This window comes from Scyliorhinus canicula, chromosome 15 (assembly GCF_902713615.1).
Source record: "Scyliorhinus canicula chromosome 15, sScyCan1.1, whole genome shotgun sequence".
Lineage (NCBI taxonomy): Eukaryota > Metazoa > Chordata > Chondrichthyes > Carcharhiniformes > Scyliorhinidae > Scyliorhinus > Scyliorhinus canicula.
In genome coordinates, this window is record NC_052160.1 from 16,573,867 (window position 1) to 16,596,022 (window position 22,156).

The 22,156-nt window shown below is 46.1% G+C and overlaps 1 protein-coding gene across 1 annotated transcript in view; it reads right to left on the bottom strand.

Annotated features, from left to right (window-relative positions):
- The window catches only part of parn (poly(A)-specific ribonuclease (deadenylation nuclease)), a 142,866-nt gene that overhangs the window by 44,401 nt on the left and 76,309 nt on the right, over positions 1–22,156 (bottom strand). The window contains exons 15-17 of the mRNA XM_038820880.1: positions 11,486–11,541; positions 7,240–7,326; positions 4,158–4,232 (exon numbers count right to left, since the gene is read on the bottom strand). Of these exons, the coding sequence (XP_038676808.1) occupies positions 4,158–4,232; positions 7,240–7,326; positions 11,486–11,541 (218 nt within the window). The remainder of the gene's footprint in view (positions 1–4,157; positions 4,233–7,239; positions 7,327–11,485; positions 11,542–22,156) is intronic.

Below are 22,156 nucleotides of genomic sequence, written 5' to 3' on the forward strand. Positions count from 1 at the left end.
CAGTATGTCCTTCAGAATGTAGCCAAGTACAATCCCATATCTATTGCTAGTGTTTCTATTGTTCAGGTACTTTTTATTTTTGATTCTCAGATCAAAGGCCAACATTTGCAGTTTTAACCTACCCAAGAATATGATAAACCCAGCTGTATTCAAACACGCATCAGGAAGATTGGCATGGGGAGCATCAATAAAAAGGACTAACTTCATATTTTTCGACTGGAAACTTGAACGTGCATTTCTCAGAATTTAATTAAAGTGATAAAAAAACGCACCTGGGAGGCGCTTGTTGGGCCGCATTCCAGACCTGGAGGCAGGGGGCCTGATCATGGGGGGAGACTTTAACACAGTGCTGGATCCCCCACTGGACCGGTCCAGTTCAAGGACGGGTAGGAGACCGGCACCGGCCAAAGTGCTGAGGGGATTTATGGACCAGATGGGAGGGGTGGGTCCCTGGAGGTTTGGGAGGCCGATAGCGCGGGAGTATTCCTTTTTCTCCCATGTCCATAGGGTTTATTCCCGAATAGATTTTTTCGTCCTGAGCAGGGGATTGATCCCGAGGGTGCAGGATGCCGAGTATTCGGCCATAGCGATTTCAGACCATGCTCCGCACTGGGTTGATCTGGAGATGGGGGAGGCGCGGGACCAGTGCCCACTCTGGTGCCTGGATGTGGGGATGCTGGCTGATGAGGTGGTGTGTAGAAGGGTCCGGGGAAGTATTGAGGGGTATCTTGATACCAATGACACAGGGGCGGTCCGGGTGGGGATGGTGTGGGAGGCTCTGAAAGCAGTGATCTGGGGGAGCTGATCTCCATCCGGGCCCATAGGGAAAGGAGGGAGAGGAAGGAGAGGGAGAGACTGGTGGGGGAGCTCCTGGATGTGGACAGGAGATACGCGGAGGCACCGGAGGAGGGGTTGCTGGGGGAACGGCGTAGTTTGCAGGCCAAATTTGACTTGTTGACCACCAGAAAGGCGGAGACACAGTGGAGGAGGGCGCAGGGCGCGGTATATGAATATGGGGAGAAGGAGAGCAGGATGTTGGCGTATCAGCTCTGTAGACGAGATGCTGCTAGGGAAATTGGTGGAGTGACGGATGGGGGTGGGAATGTAGTGCAGAAGGGGACAGAAGTAAATGTGGTCTTTAGGGACTTCTACGAGGAACTGTACCGGTCGGAACCTCCGATGCGGAGAGGGGGGATGGAGAGCTTCATGAACAGGCTATGTTTCCCAAGGGTTCAAGAGGAGCTGGTAGAGGGGCTGGGGGCGCCGGTAGAGTTGGAGGAGCTAGTCAGGGGGATTGGACAAATGCAGTCAGGTAAGGCCCCGGGGCCAGACGGGTTCCCGGTGGAATTTTATAAAAAATATGCGGATCTGGTGGGCTCCCTGTTGGTGCGAGCCTTCAATGAGGGGGGGGGGGGGGGGGGGGGGGGGGGGGGGGGCTTTGCCCCCGACAATGTCGCGGGCACTGATCTCCCTGATCCTAAAGCGGGATAAGAACCCCTTGCAGTGTGGATCATACAGGCTTATCTCGCTCCTCAATGTTGACGTTAAGTTACTGGCGAAGATCCTGGCCACCAGGACAGAGGACTGTGTGCCAGGGGTGATACACGAAGACCAGACAGGATTTGACAAGGGACGGCAGCTCAACACGAATGTGCGGAGACTGCTAAATGTTATCAGGATGCCGGCAGTGGAGGGGGAGGCGGAGATAGTGGTAGCGCTGGATGCAAAGAAACCGTTTGATAGAGTTGAGTGGGGGTACCTGTGGGAGGTGCTGGAGCGGTTCGGATTTGGGGAGGGATTCATCAAATGGGCGAGGCTGCTCTACGCGGCTCCGATGGCGTGTGTAGTTACCAATGGAAGGAGATCGGAGTACTTTAGGCTCTACCGTGGGACCAGGCAGGGGTGCCCCCTGTCCCCCTTGCTCTTTGCACTGGCGACTGAACATTTGGCTATGGCGTTGAGGGAGTCAGGGAGATGGAGGGGTCTGGTGCGGGGTGGGGAGGAACATCGGGTATCGCTGTATGCGGACAACCTGCTGTTGTATGTGGCGGAACCAGAAGGGGAAATGCCGGGGGTGATGGAGCTGTTAGCGGAATTTGGGGGCTTCTCGGGCTACAAGTTAAATTTAGGCAAGAGCGAGGTATTTGTAGTACACCCGGGTGATCAGGAGGAGGGAATTGGGAGGCTCCCGTTTAAGAGGGCAGTGAAGAGTTTCAGATACCTGGGGGTGCAGGTGGCCAGGAGTTGGGGGACTCTCCATAAGCTTAATTTTACCAGGCTGGTGGAGCAGATGGAGGAGGAATTTAAAAGGTGGGACATGGTGCCGCTATCGTTGGCGGGTAGAGTGCAGTCCGTCAAAATGACGGTTCTCCCGAGGTTCTTGTTCCTCTTCCAGTGTTTGCCCATCTTTATCACTAGGGCCTTTTTTAGAAGGGTGACCAGCAGCATCATGAGCTTTGTTTGGGTGCATGGGACCCCGAGGGTGAAGAGGGTCTTCTTGGAGCGGGGTAGAGATGGGGGGGGGGGGGGGGGGGGGGGCTGGCGTTACCCAATCTCTCGGGGTATTATTAGGCGGCCAATGTGTCGATTGTGCACAAGTGGGTGATGGAGGGGGAGGGGGCAGCATGGAAATGGATGGAGGGGGTGGCCTGGGGGCCCTGGTAACGGCGCCGTGGCCGCTTCCTCCTACGAGGTATACCAGGAGTCCGGTGGTGGCGGCGATTTGGGGGCAGTGGAGGCGACATAGGGGAGAAGTGGGGGGCTTGATGGAGACTCCGTTAAGGCGGAACCATAGGTTCGTCCCGGGGAACATTGATGGGGGATTTCAGGGTTGGCACAGAGCGGGCATCAGACAGCTGAGGGACCTGTTTATTGATGGAAGGTTTGTGAGCCTGGGGGAGTTGGAGGAGAAATTTGGGCTCCCCTGGGAAACATGTTCAGGTATCTGCAGGTAAAGACATTTGCTAGACCGCAGGTGGAGGGATTCCCTTCGCTTCCCGCGAGGGGGGGGGGGGTGTGAGTGACATGGTGCTTTCGGGGGTCTGGGTCAGAGAGGGGAAGATATCTGATATCTACAAGGTTATGCAGGAGGTGGAGGAGGCGTCAGTAGAGGAGCTGAAAGCTAAGTGTTGCTTGACAGTGGCAGGGTCCCAGATTCCCGGCTTGGCTCACTGTCTGCGCGGAGTCTGCACGTTCTCCCTGTGTCTGCGTGGCTTTCCTACGGGTGCTCCGATTTCCTCCCACATGTCCCGAAAAACTTGCTTATTAGGTAAATTGGACGCTCCGAATTCTCCCCGTGTACCTGAACAGGGGCCGGAATGTGGCGACTAGGGAATTTTCATAGTAACTTCATTGCAGTGTTAATGTGAGCCTACTGGTGACATTAATAAAGATTATTATTAGGTGATGAAATTGTTGCTATTGATGTGGCAAGCGACATTAAAATAATTTTAAAACATTAGGTAAGTTGTAGAGTTTGCTGAGGGAGTTAGAAAAACATTACCCGTGCGTTTGTACAACACATGTTTATTCTGAGTTGGGATCACTGTATGACTGTCACAAGTGCAAGCGGCCTATGAATCAAAAGAACTGTGTGACTATCACATGGGCAATATGGGCACTCTTCCAAATTCCTAAATAGCAAAACATTCTACTTCCAGGAGGTTTTGCTTCTATTTTGCCACCCCATGTGAAATTATACAGATGACTGACCAAACATAGTCTCCATCCAGTGAGTGGCTGAGCTATATAGACCAGGAGGGCCCCAGGTTCAACACTGGCTTCTGCTGGGCTGGTTAGTCACAGCCAATGTGGCAATATAGGGAAAGGAATGGAATTCAACCAACCCCAGCTTGGTAAATGGAAAACAGGACAGAATTCCTATCCCCAATCGCTTTCTACTGATTACCTACTGGCAGCGAGCTTTCATTGCAGTCAGATCAGACCTGCTGGTCATTCTCTTGCAAATCAAAAAGTCTGCCAACATGCAGTCCAGACACAGACGTAAATAATAACCAACTGGGCAAAGTACGGGAGGGCAATCACTACCCATGGAAGTATACACCAGCAAGAAATTCACACCTTGAGGGACAAGAAAACACGATAAGAACATTTATGTAAAAACACTTGCCATAAAAAAATCTTGCAAGTTCACTCACCGATTTGTACCTGCTCTCGTTGGCTCAAGGCCACAAATGCTGAAGTATCATCTATCCAAGAGACCTGGATGTTACCTAAAACAAAGACCAAATGACTATTAGTGTGAACTGCACATAATTTATAGCGCACAAAATACAGAATATATATTTCAGTTTTCTATGAGATAAGCAAATGTCTGCTACGAGAGACATAATTTTAAGGTTTTACCAATTGTCCATACAACCCTATAAATAAACCTCGTTTTGCTCTCAACTAATCATTAAAAGATGCATACCATACAGTCACACATACCATACAGTCACACATATCTAGATCTACTTACACACTGATACAAGCCTCCAAAAGTAAAACTGTTGCTCCTTTGTGCTTGGTTTAACACTTCCTGGGTAAAGCACTTTTTGGTAAGTGATGCAGAGTCTCAAACTCTTTTGGTTGAGGGACCCCTTTCAAATTGATCAGGAATTACAGATGACACTTCCCATCTAAATTAGAACCCCAGGGAATATGCAGTGCTGGAACCCCAGGCAATATTCTGTGCTGTATGTAAAGTATATTAAAAAATTGCTTTTGTAGAAAATTTGTATTTAATTTTTAGATATTAGTGAGATGTGTGCGCTTGCTTCTTGCCACAGAAGCTCAGGGAAAGAAGGAAAACAGAAAGAGCACTGGGGAGTATGAAGAGAGAAAGTGTTTGGGGCAGGCAGAGCATGCCTCCCACCATCACTCATTCATTTACTCCCAGCGCTTTCATATTGTTTTGTGGACCCCCAGAAAGTATATATGGACTGCTACAGGACTATCCAGTTTGAACAACACTAATAATGACCAACAATATTGAGGAAGGTCCTGTATCGATTCCTTGTGCTCGCAGACAGGCAGTACTGGGACCCAAGTTCTGGTTTGACATCCGAACTTTAAATTTGTTGATCCTACAGCTGTTTTAGAATATCAAAACAAACATCCCCTATATTAATTTCACTACCATACAATTTAATCAAGACATTTGAATGATTAGAAAATCTATTATAATCCAACACTGAACTAGATCTTCAGCAAAATTCTCTCTCAGCAATTAAGTTTACATTTTGATGCCCCAGAGCATCATTTTAAAATTGTACTTGAGAACTTAGCTATGTTCTCAAGTCTGCAATGGAGCCAAACAACAGTATGGCTTATGTGAGCTACAGCTCCTGAACAAGGAAAGTATGAAAGACAAGTTATCCAAATTAATGGTTTTATTATCAAAAAAAGTGCTTTTCATAATTTATACTACGTTCAGAAAACTAATTTTGGTTCAGTATTAAAAAATAAGTAGATTCCACCCCACTTGAACTCATAGCAAAGGCATCGGTATTTCTGTGCTGATTTAAATCTGGTATTTTGATTCTGTGTCTACAGAGCCAAGTACAGCCCAATCGTCAAAATGGCATGCGTGCATTGTGACGTAAACACAGAGAACTCTGATCTGCATACACGTTCCTATTCGTGGAAGTATATTCCGTCAACATCGGAACATCAGCAGCTCTTCTCTTACTGTTGAAGGATCAGTTTGGATGAAGTGGCTGCACAATAAATGTGAATGCTGGAGTGGGATTGAAGGAGTTTCAATGACGAGATTAGCATTTCTACAGCACTCCTGAAAACACTTAAGCATCTATTTCAAATTCTGCCAAAGCTCAACTGGTATTAAAAGCAAAAGCACAGTGTGCTCCCAGTGCTTGTTTACTCGCACGGTGTTTATCCAGTTGGGTATTAACTTACAAGCCATTTATTACACAATTTATTTCAAAGAACTCTTCAGGACAACTTCTCTCCACCATTGCTGTTCATTCTTTATGGCATGTAGCTCTTTTTAAAACAGCACATCATTGATTTATCATTATCAGCCCCAAGCCAGTAAGCCAGATTTTCTGGCTTGAAGTCCACCAGCAGAAAACTGCTGGACAAGCAAAAACCAGAATAATCTGGAACCAAGAAATTACATGGCATGATCAGTGAATCATTGTTAGTGAGGAACCACATGATTGAGAGCCAAGAATTTCAAGATGCGAGCAATCACGTGACTGGCAGTAAAATGAAAAATTGCAAAATTAATACAAGAAAACACTTGCACAAACCACAAAACGAAAACTACCAAACACTGATGTTTAACATTTCTCCCGAGACTTCTTGCGCCACATATCTTACTCTATCAAAGATGGCCAAGCAACTCCATAGCCATTTGCAAGAGCAGCAGCTGGAGATGCGCCCACTTTGGTGGCAAGTTCGTGGCTTCTGCAGAGCAGCACATGGCGGCCAACAAGAACCGCATTAGGATATCAGCTCTTGTCCGAGCTGTAATATGCCCAAAAGATTTGATTTAAATTAGATTTTGCTGGCAGAGCCTTGATCCATAAATGAATTGATTGCAAAGAATGCTCACCAGAAGCCAATTCATTATTTTCAGGCACATGGGCAATATTGAGAAACAAAGCTTTGACAAAGGGTCAGCTGGATTAGAAACATTAGCTCTTCTCTCCCTACAAATGCTGCCAGATCTGCTCAGATTTTCCAACATTTTCTCATTTGGTTTGGGAAACAAACTGTTCTCTCTTGGATGATGCTCAAAATATGATGAACATAGAATGTTACAGATGACCATTTGGAAGCAAAAGGATAGGTTAATTATACACCTATGGCCTTCCACTGAATGAAAACCTTCTGAAGGAAGCACTTAAAAGTGAGCATTTAAAAGTATGCATTAGTTCTCATTTTAATCTAATACTAAAGCAGCTTGGTCTTAATGATCACTCAAAAAAGGTGCTGGGCCCATTTTATTTGTGAAAGGTTGCTTTTAAAGCTGCCAGCAAAAATGAAATAAATTTCTATTAAATCTGCCAGGCGGAGACTGAAAGGCTGCACTTTTCTAACAGGCCATGGATGGCCTGTTTTAGAAGATGGTTATCAACCAAAAGGTGGAGAAGATGCAGCTGGAGGTTCAGATCCATTATGTTCAAACAGAGATGGCGCTAACCAGATTGCTAAATTGATTAAACTAGCCGCTGCGCGAATTAGGTTGCAAGACAAGTAGGTGGATCCTACCAAAGGCGCTGAAAAGTTGGTAGAGGTCACTGGTCTTCCACTCCTTGGGAAAACGCACATGAAGAACATGGTCCCTCTTTGGTTGCACTGGAAAACAAAAAGAGTGAATACTGTAGCGCCTAATTGTAGAATGTCTGGGGTTCAAAACCTGGTGGAGGAAAAAGTAATAAGTAGAATTTGTTCTCCCAACATATGAATCGCTTAAAAATAGATGCATATGTAAGTGCCAATAACTAGTCATGGTCTTATCCTAGAACAACTGATGGCCTTCATTATTACAAAAACCTTTTCATTACTTCCAGTAAGCTGTTGTATGGATTCTTCCTTTTCCTTGGAGCTTGTCCAACATTCCTTTCCAAAAAGTATCCAAATGAAATGCTACATACTTAAGAAAAAAAATAACACATACTGAACTTGATTTTTCTCATACCAGAATCTTCTTGCAATTGCTTCAGAACCGGCTGCATTTGACAGTAAATTCTTAGGACAGGTTTTGCTGGAAAGATGCAGGCTGAAGCCACATTTGTACTTGCTACAGCACGTCTCAAAGGATTCTATTTCACTTTTAAAAAAAAGTATTTTTATTGGTTTCCATTTATAGTAACATTGTTAGAAACATTGTACAGTAATATAGCGATAGCTCCAGAATGGGTGTATTTAACATGCAAACGCCACACACACATGCACGCGTGTAAAGCTGCAGATAATGGGGGATGGGGATAATGGGGGTTGTTGGTTAGAAACAGTTCAGAGAGCCCACGGCCTTGGATGGCGCTGCCAATCTCCAGCCGAGCAGAAGTCTCCGGCGGGCGATCAGGAAGGCAAAGGCTAGGGCATCTGCCCCTCTCCCCGTAAAGAGCTCTGCTGTTCCAATATCCCGAAGACTGCCACGAGTGGGCACAGCTCCATCCTTACTCCCACCTTTGGCACACTAGGCGGCTCAGTACGCGACAAGTCTGAGGCAAGACCAGAACATGTGGGCATGGTTAGCTGGGACTCCTGGCACCGTTCACATTTGTCCTCCACCTCCGGGAAGAACCCGCTCGTGCTTCATACGCGTTCTTGTCAAGTGCGCCTTGTTCGACTACTTTCAGCTGCGTTAGGCTCAGCCCTGTGCATTACGAGGTGGAGTTCACCCTATGCAGTGCTTCACTCCGGAGTTTTTTTCCTCCCAATCGGAATTGGGAGCTAGCTCTTTGACCCATTTCTCCCTGGTCTCATCCAGTGGAGACCATGCCTCTTCTGGTAGCCGTCCATACAGGTCAACGCAGTTACAGTCTCTTAGTTCGCCTGCGATTAGAAGTCTGTCCAGTAGGGAACACTCTCGGTACTCAGTTCATTCCCTTTCTGCAGTTGGAGCTTGTCCGTCAGTTCCACCAGGGTTGCCACTCTGCCGTCTACATACAAGTCCCCTACAATCAGTGTCGATTCGTCCTACCTCCGACTTTTAACGGAGGCACTTATTGCTGCCAGGGTGAATTTAGATTTCTTGCAGAAATGGGCCATGGTGGACGTTGCTAACAGTCCGACCCCCCCACCCACCCACCCATACCCACAAAAGGGCAAATAGCAGTGGGAACAATGGGCACCCCTGTCTCTGGCCTCTGTTTAGCCAGAAGTATTCAGAGCTGGTGGTGTTTGTCTGTACGCTAGCCATGGGAGTGCTGTACAGTAGTTTCACCAAATCATTCCAGTACCTCCATTGGACTCTGTCAAAGTCCTTCTGCACCAAGGAGACAATCTGAATTCCCCCTCCTTGTACCCGAACTGGCACCAGAGTGTGGCAACCAAGGGCTTTCCACAGTAACTTCATTGCAGTGTTAATGTAAGCCTACTTGTGACACTAATAAAGATTATTATTATTGATTATTATTAGAAAGGCCTATGGCAACATGGGCAGCAGGATTCCTCTCGATAGCGAGTCGCTGAACATCTCCCACAGGTGCGGGCCAGTGCTGCCGTGAATGTTTTTATAGAAGTCCACCGGGAATCTGTCGACCCAGTTAAATTCTCCAATTGCATGCAGTTGATGCCCTCCATCACTTCCCTGACACAGCCTCTTTTCCTCCATAACAACTGGTATATCCAGCTTGTCGAAGAACCATTAAGTAAGTGAGTCCTCTCTGGGGGCGGGAGATGTACAGCTCTTGGTAGAAAGTCATGAAGGCCTCATTGATCTTGTCTGGTGCTGTGACTGGCTTGCTGTTCCCATGATCTTCGCAATGGCTGCCTGCTTTCTCAGCTGCAGACGGAAGGCTGTGTCTCCATATCGGTGGAGTTGGTGTACTGCTTTCCCAGGAGAGCAGGCCGAACTCTATTTGTAACTTCCACAGCTGGGGGCCACAGAGTACCGCTGATCCACCTCCAGTACGGTGTCGATCAACTTTCTAAGTTTTCTTTGCTCTGCTTTTTCCAAAGCAGGACAAAGAACGAAGAACAAAGAAAAAGTACAGGACAGGAACAGGCCCTTCAGCCCTCCAAGCCTGCGTTGACCATGCTGCCCATCTAAACTAAAATCTTCTACACTTACAACTGTATCCCTCTTTTCCCATCCTATTCATGTATTTGTCAAGATGCCCCTTAAACAGTCAAAAACTGTTGTCTAGCTGCCTTCTCCTCCTGTCCCTCAGTGCTCTGTACGCTATTATTTGCATCCTTATCACCACCTTCAGTGCCTCCCAGAATGTGATGTGGAGATGCCGGCGTTGGACTGGGGTGAGCACAGTAAGAAGTCTTACAACACCAGGTTAAAGTCCAACAGGTTTGTTTCAAACACGAGCTTTCGGAGCACGGCTCCGACCTGAAGAAGGAGCCGTGCTCCGAAAGCTCGTGTTTGAAACAAACCTGTTGGACTTTAACCTGGTGTTGTAAGACTTCTTACTGTGCTCCCAGAATGTGGAGGGCGACACCTCCTCATTCTGGTTGCTGGATACATATCCATCGATGGCTTGTGATATTCTCTTGCAGAACACCTTCTCGGCGAGGAGGGCCTGTGTCCACCCCTGGAAGCACTGATTTCCCCACTACGAGGAAGTCAACATGGGAGTATACTTTGTGGACTTGGGAGAAGGAGAACTCCTTCGCCCTCCGTACTGTACCTTGTTCTTGAATAAAGCCGCCTTGGACTCATTGAACTCTGCCCAGCGCTTGGCCTCGTCAGCCCCAATGTCCTGGTATATGCAGATCATATGCCCTTTCTATTTGCAAGACCATGTGTTTCTTGCCCAGATCTGGATTTGCTCCTCGTCTTGGAATTTGTGGAGCTTTGCAATGATCGCCTGCAGTGGATCTGCTGTTTTGGGCCTCTGCCAGAGCCACCTGTGGAGCCTTGTGGAAGCTCTCACTCCCGACCAGCTTTTTTTTTGGAAAGCATTGGTGCTAAATATTCTGTTGAATTTCTGCCCTCTTGTCCTCAGGTAGCTTGACAATACTGAGTTTCTGGCAGTGAACCCCATTCTTCTGGACTGGCACCTTACCCATGAGTGCTTCCTGGGCCGTTTCTGCCTCGAGTCGATGATCCAATTAGTCTGGTCAGTGACCGCCTTCCCTAGTTCGCGCACTGTCACCTCCTGGGTCTCCAATCGCCGCTCCGTCCTCTGCGGTGCCCCCTTGAAGGGGGCCAAAATGAGTACTAATCGCAAACTTCACTGTCACCATGAGATCCGCCTTAATGGAGTCTCTATGGTTTAGAAGCTCTTGTGCAAGAAGCACTGATCTGTCAGTGGGAGGGCCAGCGCTTGCATTGGTGGTCCCTCTCGATCTGCTATGTCCGGCTCCGCTTTGCTCCTCATGTCTGTGGTCTGAATTTTCCTCTCCAGACTCATGTGGCTCTTACTGTCTTTCCGGTTGCTTGCTGGGCATTTTTTCAGGTGATTATTAGTTCAGGGTGAGGGTGGAGGTATTTTTGTTGGGTTAGTGACCAATTTTCAGGTTAAAAGGACCCAAGTTTCCAGGGGAAAGCAACCTTTCATGCGACTGCTTCAGCACTTAGTTGCCACTGGACGCCCTCCATTTCACTTTTGTAGGCAAACAATCATCATGTAGCATTTTAAGCAAAGCACTACGCTTCCTTCACTACAAAGACTGGAACACAAATTATGAAATGTGAAATAATTCACTCCAGAGTTTGGTTTTAGCAGAAATTATTACAATCATCAACTACATTTGATTTAACATAATTATGAAGGTGTTCTTAAGGGGATGCGTGTACATGCACTATACATTCTAGTTTAAGTCCTGTACTTACAATCTGGCCCACTCAGATTCAGATAGGGAATGTCAATGACTCTCATTAGAAACAACCTACGTATACAAAACAAAACATAGCAGTAAGTACAAATTTATAAATTCCATCATGATTATTACTGGCCACAGAAACAAAATTCTATTTGAACACTGAATTTATAGGTTGAATTAAAGCAACCATAATGACAGATCATTAGAAGTTTCTACGGGATAACAATAAACTCATCGTATTCTCCATGGAAGCAACAAATGAAAAAGAAATAAATCTTGTGTTTATAGCCCTGCTGCTTATATCAGGCCGGTTGGTGTCAAGGTAATGTAGCTACTATCTGCTGTGGCTGGTGTAAACTGATAAAAAGCAGGGCAGCATGGTGGCGCAGTGGTGAGCACTGCTGCTTCACAGTGCCGAGGACCCGGGTTTGATCTCGGCCCCAGATCACTACTGTGTGAAGTTTACACATTCTCCCCATGTCTGCATGGGTCTCACCCCCACAATCCAAAGATGTGCAGGGTTGGTCGATTGGCCACACTAAACTGCCTCTTAATTGGGGAAAAAAAAACCCCGATAGAAAGTATTTCGCGAATCTTCATCCACCGTGTTCCCTTTGCCTTTTTAAAAATTCTTTCATGCGATATAGGTGTCACAGTCCAGGATTTTGTCCATCCCCAATTGCGCTCCAGGAAGAGGTGGGGAGCTGCCTTCTTGAACTACTGCAGTCCATCTCGTTCAACTTTGTTCTGTCAGGATTTGGTACAACAGAGTGGCTTGTTAGGCCATCGTAGAAAGCAGTTAAGGGTAACCACATTGCTGTATGCTTGGAGTTCACATACAGGCTAGACCAGGCAAGGATGACAGATTTCCTTCCCTCAGGGACATTAGAGGGCCAGGTGTGTTTTTACGACAATCAATGATAGTTATATGGTCACTATTACTGAGACGAGATTGCAATTCCAGGTTTATTGATTAAATTTATCAATCACTAGTCTTGCGATATTATCACCAAACCACAGTCTCCTCCTGATCTGGACCATGTGTCCGAGTGCCACACTGCGGTACCATCCAGACCAAGGGGGAGGGGAGTTGGTTTGTGAAGGAAGGTGCACACAGTTTCACATGTAGGAGAGCTGAATGGGGCTAGAGTACACAGTAGTCATAGATCTCAGTCTTCTTGCGCAATTTATAGTGTGGCCTTTAAAGGTTACAGACAGGGATGTAGTGACTCAAGTTGGTGGGTTGCTTGGTGGGATTTAAATGGACAAATCATTGCACTTCAATAAATTGTGACAGCTACTGAAACAGTCCCAAATAGTCAACATCCTTACTATGGTTTAGAAGAGGTGCTGGTGCAATTTGGTTAGGGACATTTCCTCAAAATAGACAGTTGTCTGCCGTAAACAAGGACAATGCAAGTGATGGGGACCGTATTAGAACATAGAACATACAGTGCAGAGGAGTCCATTCGGCCCATCGAGTCAGCACCGACCCACTTAAACCCTAGCCCCGTAACCCTCCTAACATTAATCTGTTGCCATATTTACATACGTGCTGCAAAATTGGTGAATAAAAGACCTCTTATGCCCCAAGTTAGGTCATTGAAGATTAATGCATCCTAATCTACCACACAAATTGTTTCATCCTCTCCACCTAGACAGGAAAACATTTGACCCTCAAATTCTCAAACAAATCAGTATTTTCTACGCCATATGAAACTTTAAAAGTATATAGCAAATTTGTCATATTTTGCAACGGTCACTAGAAACTACAAAAATAAAACAAAAAAATGGCAACTTTAACTTCTGCGGAATTTAAGATATAAAATCAAACATTTTGAAAGTCTCTCAATGTCAAAAGAGTTCATTTCATACTAATGGGTTATAATTCCTAGAAAAATCTGACTGCTACAACTAACACAACCACACCCAACTCTTGAAACACAAGATCTGGTTCGCAAGTTTGCCATAAATCAAATAAAGTCTTGCTCGATTATCTCAGTAAAGTAGGATCACTTTCTCAACCCAGGCTTTATTCACCAATGGATTTTGAAGACTTGATAACCTATTTTTGTCACTTAGAATTGCTACTAAAATCACTTTGCGTTGCTACTAAATCATTTTGCATCTGCCACTTTGTTTTGCACCTCAGCGAATCAAAGGAACAAATCGATCAAGAGATACTGATCTGAGAAATGGTGACAACAGTTTGAATTCAAAACTTTTTGCACAAGTTTATTTTCTGCAGCATTTTCTGCCAAAATGTTGACAGTAAGAAAACCCTTTGAAAGGGCTGGTTATTTTTCACCAGTGCCTTTGATTTCCCTTCCACATTGTGAGTTAAATATTCCTATACCCAGCAGGATTGGGGGATCAATAGCAATCTCCCTTTCTTGGCTTACTTGCAGTGTTGAGCACTCTAATTATTGATTCCAGGTCTGTACATTTTTAGACACACAAATAAGAAAAATCTACTTTATACCATGCAAGAGTCTTGCGTCCTTTATACGGCAGCCACTTTGTGAACAATGTAAATGGAATAGGCTTTGACTTTCCTGATCAATTGAGGAACAATAAAACATTCTACTATCCTCCTTACTGCTCAGATTGGCAAGGATCCACAAAAGTCCTAATATAGTACTTTCTTTATGAAGCACGTGGCAGCAGGCAAAATAAAACCAAATATTTTTAGACAAATTTCAAATACACCTGTTAACTGCCAAATGCATTTTATAACTGCTATATCTTCGTCAGTTTAAAAAGACTGCAAGAGACCACTGCCTTTCATTTCCTCTGCATAGATCAAAACATTTTACCGCCAATTATTTTTGAAGTGTAGTCGCTGCTGTAATGCAAGGAAACTTAAAAGTAGGACCCCCACTCTGAACAGTTGCAGCCCTTCATATGGAATTATGAGCAAGAACTTGGCAATTTGCGTTGCACATCAAAGGTTAAGAGAATAAACAATCGGCTCTTGTACTACTTACAGAACTACCCCAAGTAGTACAAGTGCTCACAAAACACCCCATTCTCACTAATAGAATAACATTACACAAGAGACTGTATGATTCAGGCTAAACGTACAAGCCAAGTAATATAAATCTACAGATAACACAAGTACCTTACAGTAACACTCACTGATACTTCAGGAAATCATCAAAGATGAGAGAGATGGTAGAAGACTCTAAGCTTATGTTTTAGATAAACGCAGCAAGCAGCTCCATGGCCGTACTCGCATTTCGACAGCAGCAGCATCAACTCGCGTTTAAACAGCAATCTTCACTTAGTAAAATGTCCCCGGGTTCTTCACAGCAGAATTCCCAAACAAAGTTTGACACAAAGCTACATGATATTAGAACAGATCATCAAAAGCTTGGTCAAAAAGAAATAAAATGAGAGAGGGTTCGTGAAGGAATTCCAAAATTTAGGGCCTTGACAGCTGAAAGCACAAAGGTGGGATAATGAAAGTCAGGATTGTGCTGGAGGCCAATGCTATATGTGATGAGATACCACAATGGGCTGTGGGGTCAAAATAACCAAGAAAAAGGGAAAAGGCTGCACTGAACGCATCAGGTCTGACCAGATCTTGTTTACTAAAATGAAAACCAAATCTTTCTCAATAGGCAAATTATCCCTAAACAGCCCTATTAAATTATCTGATAAGTGTTCATTTGCTCATACCCGATTCAAAACCCATTTCTCATCATGGGTCTTAATCTTGAAACAAACCACCTTCCTAACAAGATAGACAAGCCTCGGTAGGTCAACAGTTACAGATAATAGCTCAGCCCCCTCCCACCCAGGGTTTGCCCTCTTCCAGACCCTTCCATCGGGCAGAAGATGCAGAAGTCTGACGACCCGCACATCCAGACATAGGAACAGTTTCTTCCTCACTACGTTTAGCCAGCTACTAGACTCCTCAACGACTCTCCCTCGGACTGATCTGTTCCCTGTAATTACACTATTCACAGTGCCCTATGCTGCTCTTGCTCATGTATTTGCTGTGCTTGGCCCCTTGTTCCGCACTGTAACCAATCACTGTTTGTCGATGTACCATTTGTTAATGTACTCTGTCGATTTCTATTTTTTTTTTACTGTGTACGTTCCCTTGGCTGCAGAAGAAAAGAGTTTTCACTGCACTTCGGTACATGTGACAGTCAATCAATCAAAAGCCTGCTTCACACAGTGGAAAACTTGAAATCACCCACAGTATCAGTCAAACAACTTTGTCTTGCAGATGCTCGAAACAAAAACCATAACTCTCAACAAAGGCAGACTTTTGAATTTGAATCTACCGAACAGTAGATTGAGATTACTCAAAATGCAAGCCAATACCCAAGACATCGGTAAATTTGTTCGAAAACTTGACTTAGAAACTTGTCACTTTGGCCGAGTTACACTTTCACAGGCACAAAATACAAAATATTTCATCACATTAGAGACTGCCACTGTCTCATGAATCTCAAACTTTACACAGTTGAAATTGAAGATCAAGCAATGCGACGGTTTAAAAAAAATACCAATCGACAAAACCATCCCAGGATTTTAAAAAAAGATTAAAAGCTCAAGCTCCGAGGAGGCTGACCTCTTATCTGGCCTGAGATGATCTGTATTAATTGACAAAACTGATTTGAGAATCAAATTTTACATAGCCGGCAGAGGTTTATTAGGGTAACTTGTGTTTATTGGATCCTTTGAGTAGTACCAGAACGAAGCTTCCCACTCCCCTCCCCAGCATCCATCAACTCCAGAAGTCAGAGATAAGAATACAAGTGTTTTTTTCAATTTTGAAAAACTAAGTGGTAGATTTTCAGACAACCACGCTTGCCCAAGGTATATTAGCTTGCCAATGGGAGCTTCCTCAATAGTGCAAATGAACACTGCGCACAAATTTCGGTGGAGCGTGGACAGAACACTGGTCCTAGTGGCATTTAAGCGACATTTCCAGAAGTGAACTTACACTTTTGGGAGCTCTGTGCTCTCCCTCTTTTCAAGGGCCCCAATATTGTGACCCGCCTGCAAACCCCCCTCAGCCCCATTTTGGCACAGAGCCCCACCCCCCACCCCCCAATGACAGTGCCTCCTCCATGGGATTGAAGTACGCCTTCAATCTCATGTACCTCATGGTAGCAGGTCCGAGCAGGCTGATCCTGAAACAGCAATAGTAGCCTCCTGCTCAAAGTTCAAGATTATTTGTGCATTGAAGTGCGAGTGTGTAAAAGAAGAAAAAAGAAAAAAAAAAAAATCCTGTTCAGCAATTGCACAGGTGTTGAAGCCATTTTCAGGCTAGAGCACACATCACTTCCAGGGCAGATGAAGGAGGTGATGCTGGAGGACAAAAAAAAACCCAGATGAACTCTTAAACCTATCCTTTAATTGTAAGTAAATGTTTACATCCTCCTTTTCCTGGCCAATTTATTTGCAGGAGTACGTCCTCCTTTTCCTGGCCTATCCTGGCCAATTTATTTGCAGGAGTTCAAACAAATACCTTTCTCATTTTAGATGTTGGAAGAAAGAATTTATTGACTACATTTTCATTTTCCAGAGCATTTTTACTGTCTTTGAATAATAAGACCTTGGAATAAATAGCAAGAAGCGGACAGAATAATTTACATCACCAAGAGGTACCTAATTAGCATTGCTACCGTATCTTACTGCAACTCAGTAACTGCTGAACTGCCAAACGACGACACTGGCATACCAAGGAAGAAATTGCCTTGGCAAAGACAATTTTGGGATACTCCACCACAAATTGATAACACCCCTTGCTCAAAAATACTGCAAGCTTTGCCATGGCGAAAAACTCTTTTTTTTCTTTCGGCTCCCAAATGGAATATAGAATCATTGCTTTGACAAAGAGCAAGCCACATTCATTTCTGCAGAAACTATTTCACTTGGGATAGATGGTCGAGGAATACCAAAATTACATGCAATGGAACAAATCTTTACAGAATGCAAATTTTCATAAATGCTTTGATTAACACTTCTTTTAATAACCAAATTCAAGCCTCTGTGCACAATAAAATGTTTTCTGCCAAAATGTTCAGCGATTGAATTCAGTCTTTAAATGGTAAATCTGCCAATTTTTTGCGAATGTACTGAACACTACAAAGTTAATTAGAAAATTTTTATTTGATTTTAAAAGTCTTACGAAATGAGAGAACACTAGACATCAATAGATCCCACACAACTGGAAGTAAATACTTGCACATCAAGAGAGGCGGTGTTCGAAAGTGTATTGGGATGGTTTTGCATTGTGCAAGGAGGGGGTTCCAAGGGATTTTATGTCCCACAAAGGATCTTGCAATGTTGAACAAATCAACAATCACACATGCTTCTCAAGTAAAATCTCCAGTGTTGATCCATCGAGGCGAGAAGGACATACGGGTTCATCCCACTCAAGGCCTCCAGTTCTATTGAGCACTCAAACCTAGGAGGTGTCCCTGTAAGATTGTTATGGTACCCTGATAACAACCACTCGCTGTAGGTGTTTTGGAGAGTAAACCTGCTTTGTGTGCAGGAGAAGCCTAAAACCTGGCAGAACCCAAGGGGAACTCTCCCATAACTCCCCAAGGCATAGTTGGGGCTGACCACCCCAAACGTGCCCCTAGTTTCTCAGCCCTGGTTCCCACTTTGGCTGCTGGGTCTCAGGTTTAACTACTGTCAGCATTAACTAGACATTAAAGAGGTCCTGGCTGCACTCTCAGATACTATGAAAGAGCAAGTGAGTCTTCCCAGCCTCTCGATTCCTCAACCAATGTCATCAAATATTAAAACGTGTCATTTATATCATTATTGTTTGTGAAACATTGCTGTGTGCAAATTATCTGCTGTACTTTCCTGCATTACAACAGTAACAACAAGGGGGGGGGGGGGGGGGGGGGGGGGGGGGGGAGGGAAAGAGAGGGGGGGGGGGGGGGGAAGAGAGAGAGAAAATCCGAGAATTCCCAAACCACTACTGCAAAGAAGGAAAATCAAGGGGGGCTTGGCTTACCAAACCTACAATACTACCACTGGGCAGCAAAGGCAGAAAGACTGAGGGGCTAGGTACAAGAACCCAGCACAGACTGGGTACTGGTGGAGGAGGCCTCCTGTAAAGGAACGACCCTCCGGGCCTGGACTACAGCAGCATTCCCACACCCCTCAACAAGATACACAACCAGCCCAGTGGTCGCAGCCATGCCAAGAACATGGGCCCAGCTGAGACAACATTTCAGGCTGACTAAAAATGTCCCCCTTGACCCCTATCTGCGGAAATCACAGATTCCCCCAGCCATGCAACAATCACAGATTCCCCCCCCAGCCATGCTAGATATCACTTTCAAAAGATGGAGGCAGGACGGGGGCACACTGGCGGTCAGGGACTTTTGCGTAGGGCACAGACTGGCGACACTGGACGAACTGACGAGGAGGTGGAAACTAGCAAAAGGGCAGGAAATGAGACACCTTCAAATAGAACACTTCCTCCGCAAAGAGACATTAGGTTACGCCGGAGCCCTAGAAATCACATTACTAGAGGACCTGATAGGCACAGGCAGCAAGGGGGGGGGGGGGGGGGGGGGGGGACTACGTGGGAAAATATCCGGACAGTTACTGGACAGAGCTCGAACACAACTGGGCGAGACCAGATAAAAATGAGAGGACGAACTGGGGACAGTTGTAGGGTGGGGACTCTGGAGTGAAAAATTGAGCAGGGCAACTCCACCTCCTCCTGCACAAGGCTCAGACTAATGCAGCTCAAAATGGCGCACAGAGCGCACCTGACCAGAACCCAAATGAGCTCCAGTTCTTCCCAGAGGTGGAGGATAAATGTGAACGATGCCAGAGGGGCCCGGCCAACCATACCCAAAGGTTCTGGGCTTATCCCAAACTTGCTGGGTTCTGGAGACCCTTCTTAGAGGCAATGTCCAAGGTTGTGAGGGTGAAGCCATGCCCGATAGTGGCAATCTTCAGGGTATCGGGGAAACTAGAACTACACATGGGGAAGGGGGCTCATGCCCTTGCTTTCGGTTCCCGAATCGCACTCCAGAGAATTCTGCTCGGCTGCAGCACCACCACTCTCAGGAACCATAGACCAACCTAGAAGATGGTGAATTGTATATAGGACCAATTAAAAGAAAAACAAAATAAATGTTTCTGTACAATAAAGTAAATTAACAGGGTAAGAAAAATATGATACACAGACACAATTGTTGATCAATGAGAAATGCTAATAAAAAGATTTTTTTTTTAAACTACAAAAATAATTCACTTTTTGGTGGTGCCACGGTCATGATGTGCACGCAAATGTACGTTCCTTCCTTCTTTCTAAAAGACACACAAAGTCCCAATTGCTCAAAAGCAGGCAAGCTAGGTTAGGCCTGCCAGGAATGGCAGAAGTTGAACAGCATTAAGAGGTCAGGGAGACAGCAATTTCAGATCGGAGAGATGCACTCTGGAAGATCATCTTAAGAGTAAGCTAAATGATAGGGATCAATGATTTTTTTTTTTTTTAATTAAAAAAACTTGAATTAAGTGTTACAGAAAAGTGTGACAGAAGTTGTAGGAAAGCATTCTTTCCGTTTACAAAAGCACGTGTGCCACGGAAATGAAGAATTTGGTGAAATCCACAAGTTGGTACACATTTAACACAAAGTATAGGTTAGGGTCAGCCAGAAACGTTTTTCTGGAGTAGGCAGTTTACAAAACAGTGCTTTAATGTAATGTTTATGCCACACTGTAGTCTCCAGGGTATGCTCAAATATGATAACACTACGTTCTCTATCTACATTTTATAACTGTGCGGTAAACAAGCAATTCAACTACAACTTGGGCGGCATGGTAGCACAATGGTTAGCACTGTTGCTTCACAGCGCCAGAGTCCCATGTTCGATTCTTGGCTTGGGTGACTGTGCGGAGTTTGCACAGTTTTCCTCCGGGTGCTCTGGTTTCTCCCACAAGTCCCGAAAGATGTGCTGTTAGGTGAATTGGACATTCTGAATTCTCCCTCTGTGTACCCGAACATACACCGGAGTGTGGTGACTAGGGGATTTTCACAGTAACTTCATGGCAGTGTTAACGTAAGTCTTTCTTTTTTATAAATAATTTTTATTGAAATTTTTACAAAATATAAACATCTTAACTTTGTTAACATACGACCACGGCAACCCACCCTTAAACAGTACCCCCCCAGCTTCAAGAACAACTTCAAACAAAAGAACAAAAACAAAGAAAAAGAAAGAAGAGAAAAACAAAAGAGAAAAAAGAGAGATAGCACCCTCCACAAACCCATGTGCACAGTTCTCCCTCCTCCCAATCCTACCCCCCCCCCCCCCCCCCCCCCCCCCCCCCCCCCCGGTTGCTGCTGCTGTCGGCCTATTTCCCTACCGTTCCGCCAAGAAGTCCAGAAAAGGCTGCCACCGCCTGAAAAACCCTTGTACTGATCCCCTCAGGGCAAATTTCACCCTCTCCAATTTAATGAACCCCGCCATGTCCGAGATCCAGGCCTCCACGCTTGGGGGCCTCGCATCCTTCCATTGGAGCAAGATCCTCCGCTGGGCTACTAGGGACGCAAAGGCCAGAACCCCGGCCTCTATCGTCTCCTGCACTCCCGGCTCCACTGCAACCCCAAAAATTGCGAGTCCCCAGCCTGGCTCGACCCTGGATCCCACCACCCTCGACACCGTCTTTGCTACCCCCTCCCAAAACTCCCCCAACGCTGGGCACGCCCAAAACATATGGGCGTGGTTCGCTGGGCTCCCCGAGCACCTAGCACACCTGTCCTCTCCCCCGAAAAACCTGCTCATCCTCGACCCAGTCATGTGGGCCCTATGCAGCACCTTGAACTGTATGAGGCTAAGCCTCGCACAGGAAGAGGAGGAATTCACTCTCTCCAGGGCATCCGCCCACGTCCCCTCCTCAATCTCCTCCCCCAGCTCCTCTTCCCACTTCAGTTCCTCCACCGAGGCCTCGTCTACCTCCTGCATTACCTGGTATATGTCCGAGATCCTCCCTCCTCCAACCCACACCCCCGAGAGCACCCTATCCCGCACCCCTCTTGGGGGCAGCAAGGGGAACCCCTCCACCTGCTGCCTGGCAAACGCCCTCACCTGGATGTACCTAAACATGCTCCCCGGGGGAGCCAAAACTTCCCCTCCAACTCCCCCAACCCTGCGAACCTCCCCTCCACAAACAGGTCCCTCAACCTCCTAACCCCTGCCCTGTGCCAGCTCAGAAATCCGCCATCAATGCTCCCTGGGACGAACCGATGGTTCCCCGTATCGGGGCCTCCATCGAGCCCCTCATTTCTCCCCTGTGCCGTCTCCATTGCCCCCAAAACCGGGCTCGTGGTATACCTCGTTGGAGGGAGCGGCAACGGCGCCGTTACTAGCGCTTCCAGGCTCGTGCCCACACAAGACGCCACCTCCATCCTCTTCCACGCTGCCCCCTCCTCGTCCGTTACCCACTTATGTACCATCGCTGCGTTGGCTGTCCAGCAGTACCCACAGAGGTTGGGCAACGCCAGCCCCCCCCTATCCCTGCCTCGCTCAAGGAACACTCTTCGAACCCTCGGAGTCCCATGCGCCCACACAAATCCCGTGATACTGCTGTTGACCCTCCTGAAAAAGGCCTTCGGCATAAGGATGGGGAGGCACTGGAACAGGAACAAAAACCTCGGGAGCACCGTCATCTTGACGGACTG